Consider the following 3713-nt stretch of genomic DNA (forward strand, 5'->3'; position numbering starts at 1 on the left):
CTCAGCAAGGTTTGTCTCACCTGCTCTTTTGCACCTGCAAACACGGAGGTGCCCTGGGCAGGGTCCTGCCCCTGGCAGGTGTCTACAGGGCAGAGCTGAGCACCCAGCGGGTGCAATGGGGTCTGGAACATGGACAGGGCAGAGACCTGGGGACAGAGAAGCAGCTCCTGCAGGGACGGCTCCAGGCAATGGAATCATGGTGAGAGGAAACTGCCTCCTGCAGCGCCCCTTCCCACCAGCACAGCTCTCTGCACTCCAGGCCATGGGGGCCAGGGCAGGAGTTGTCCCAGAGCAGCCAGATGTCCAGGAGAGGAGAAACATCTGAGTGCCCCCCTGTCCCTGCCAGGCCCTGCCTCCCTCGGCACAGCTATCATGGTGTTACTCCATGATCCCACCTGCCCACGCTGCCCTTCTCCTTCCCTTGGACTCTCTGGGCAGGGGGTTTCTGATGCAGGTCAGACACTGGCCCTGTGGGTCCTGCCATGCAGAGGGGTCCGGGACTGTGAGGTGCCCAAGTGCCCTCTAAGCTGTGGGGCTCAGGGCAGTGCGGTTGGAGGAGCTTGGAATGAGCCACCTCTCTCATCAGGACACCCCATCCTTAGGATGTTCTGCCATCTTCCTGGATGCCTGTCTGGGCTGCAAGCTGCCCTCCGGAAGAGCTCAGCTCCCCCGTTACAGCAGGTGCTGTTTGGGTGCCCCAGGGAGAAGCCTCCTGGAATCTGAGGTCACAGAATCGCTGCAGGGAGGTGGATGTGGGCAGCTGGCAGGAGCTCAAGGTGTTGCTGGCTCCAAGGGGAGGGTGGAAACCTGCCTGACATCCCCTCCAAAAGAGTGCTGGTGGACGTGATGTAAAGGAATCCTCTGCTCCCCATGGTGTCATTAAATTGAGGGGTAACATGAGTGCAAGTGTCCTACAGCTCCAAGGTGAGAGCACAAGGCAATTGGGACCAAGGCAGATGGAGAGGCCAGCTCTGCTCCGCCAGCATCAAGGCCAAGAGCTGAAGCCATGGAGCTCAAGGATGGTCCTGGTGAAATGGGGGAGAGGCAATGAGTGTGTGTTTGGGTAAGGATACGAAAAAGTTTTGCCCAGATAAGTTTTCTCTAACTTGTCCATGTCTTTTCTTCCTCAGATATTGCCCCTATGCTGCAAAGGAACAAATGTCCAACAGCAGCTCCCTCAACGAGTTCCTCCTCCTGCCATTCTCAGACACACGGGAGCTGCAGCTCTTGTACTTCTCGCTCTTCCTGGCCATCTACCTGGCTGCCCTCCTGGCCAATGGCCTCATCATCACAGCCGTAGCCTGCGACCACCGCCTCCACACCCCCATGTACTTCTTCCTCCTCAACCTCTCCCTCCTCGATCTTGGATCCATTTCCACCACTGTTCCCAAATCCATGGCCAATTCCTTCTGGGACACCAGGGCCATTTCCTACTGGGGATGCGCTGCACAGGTCTTAACTTTTACCTTTTTCGTTTCAGCAGAGTATTGTCTCCTCACACTCATGGCCTATGACTGCTACGTGGCCATCTGCAGACCGCTGCAGTATGGTGTCCTCATGGACAGCAGAGCTTGTGTCAAAATGGCAGCAGCTGCCTGGGCATCTAATTTTCTGTATGCTCTCCTGCACACTGGGAACACATTTTCCATACCACTGTGCCAAGGCAATGTGGTGGAGCAGTTCTTCTGTGAGATCCCCCAGATCCTCAAGCTCTCCTGCTCAGACTCCTACCTCAGGGAAGCTGGGATTATTGTGGTTAGTGTCTGTTTAGGCTTTGGGTGTTTCATTTTCATTGTGGTGTCCTATGTGCAGATCTTCAGAGCTGTGCTGAGGATCCCATCAGAGCAGGGCCGGCACAAAGCCTTTTCCATGTGCCTCCCGCACCTGGCTGTGGTCTCCATGTTTGTCAGCACAGCAATGTTTGCATACCTGAATCCCCCCTCCATTCCCACCCCATTTCTGGATCTGGTTGTAGCTGTTCTGTACTCAGTTGTGCCTCCAGCACTGAACCCTCTCATATATAGCATGAGGAACAAGGAACTCAGGGATGCAATGAAAAAAATGATTCAGTTGGTAATATTTCAGCAGCAATAAACTGCCCATCCTTCTACTCAAATGATATCTACTTTCTCTCAGACAACTCCTGTGATTTCAGCATTCTTGCTTTAATATTGAGGTTTGTGCACAAGTTTCTGGATTCATCCCACTTCTCCAGAGGTGTTAACCATGTCTTTCTGACCCAGAGGTCTTCTTTAAATGTGTCTATCATTGTGTCAGAGCTGTCATTCCCCTAATTAAAGGGTATGTTTTCAGTGCATCTTGTGGATTGAGCTCTTCTTCCAAAGCTGGTGCCAAGAATTTGCTGAGAATTTGCTGAATTTTCAGCCTGAGAGATGCTTGTTGCTTTTCTGGGGCTCTTCATGGGCCCAAGGCAATGAGCTCCTAGGGGGATATGTTAGGGAATAAGGACTGGATTCAGTTCTCACTTGTGAGTGCTCGGTGCTCCTGATAGTGATGACTGGCCAAGTAGTATCTGCCTGGGACTGTCCCCTGTATGGTGGCCTATGACCATACTGGGGACCTTGCAGGCACAGGGAAAGGAGCTTCAAGAGCCGCCCATGATAGCTTATACCTGAAGTCATGGTCTGGATCTAGGGACACATGAACACAGCCTGAGCCATTTTATATGCCCTATGATTGCTCAGAGCATCATTCTCAGATAGAAGCCCCTTGATATGGTGTTCAACGTGTACAATGATGCCTGTCCGGCTGGGTCTGTGTCCAACCATGAGCACAACAACTGCAGAGTCACCCTGTGACCCCAGAGCACCACGGCCCACTCACTCTGCAGAGCAGCACCAGCATCTCGGGGTCCTGCAGGGAGCACCGGGGAGGCTCCAGGACCTTCCAGGCAGACCATAACTAAGGAATTAACCTGGGGAAGGGTTTTCCAAGGAGCAGGGATATCCCTGGGGAAGGGGAAAAGGAGCAATTGTGCTCTTAGAAGGAGGAATAAATGGGGAAAAGAAATATGTTTCTCTGCATGTCGGCTGGGGGCTGGCTGCTGTGTCCCTGGCAGCAGGAGGTGCCAGCAGAGCCCCAGGGCAGGGAGCCTTGTGCTGTGCTGGAGAGAGGGGCTGGCATGGGGGCTGCAGGCAGCCTGGGGTAGGGAAGCTCTGGGATACAGGAACAAGAGGCACAGAGTGTCACTGTCCTCTGTGTCCGTATGGGGGCCAGTTCTACCTTGGAGCCTGATGGGGCACCTGACACACACATGGCCCTGTCCCCTGGAGCTGCTGTGCCCACAGTGGGGCTGGGGCTGTGGGGTGAGTGCCCTGCGGGGGGCACTGCTGTGGGGCCACCCCCAGCCTGGTCTGCTCTGCTGGGTGGGCTGGGAGAGGGCAGGGCAGGTGGGGAGAGCTGGAGAGGGGCTGGGCTGGGCTGGAGAGGGTCCGGAGAGGAAAAGGGCGTTTGCTGAGCTGGGTGTCCTTGGTTGCATGGCCTGACTGTGAAGGGGCCGCAGGGCATTTGTCATGGATTGGTCTCTCACTTTGGCCATTTCCAGCACTAGTCCAACATTGGACATTTGCAGGACTCAGCAGGGGCAGGTTGCTGGGGGTGGCTGCCCAAGCAGGAGGGCTGTGGTGGGCTGAGACACCAAGGGTTGTTGCTGAGTCCATACTGGGGACACCTTCCCCATCCTGAAGTGCACC

At 55.1% G+C, this 3713-nt stretch overlaps 1 protein-coding gene across 1 annotated transcript; it reads left to right on the top strand.

The window, feature by feature from the left end:
• The first annotated feature begins 1158 nt into the window (after positions 1 to 1158).
• LOC104573207 (olfactory receptor 14C36) lies at positions 1159 to 2094 on the top strand. Its single transcript, XM_010220396.2, has one exon. It carries the CDS (start codon positions 1159 to 1161, stop codon positions 2092 to 2094), a length of 936 nt encoding a protein of 311 aa, XP_010218698.2.
• Positions 2095 to 3713: the final 1619 nt, after the last annotated feature.

Source organism: Tinamus guttatus, unplaced genomic scaffold, assembly GCF_059628265.1.
Source record: "Tinamus guttatus ecotype Peru unplaced genomic scaffold, ASM5962826v1 Tinamus_guttatus_pri_ptg000588l, whole genome shotgun sequence".
In the NCBI taxonomy this organism is placed as follows: Eukaryota; Metazoa; Chordata; class Aves; order Tinamiformes; family Tinamidae; genus Tinamus; species Tinamus guttatus.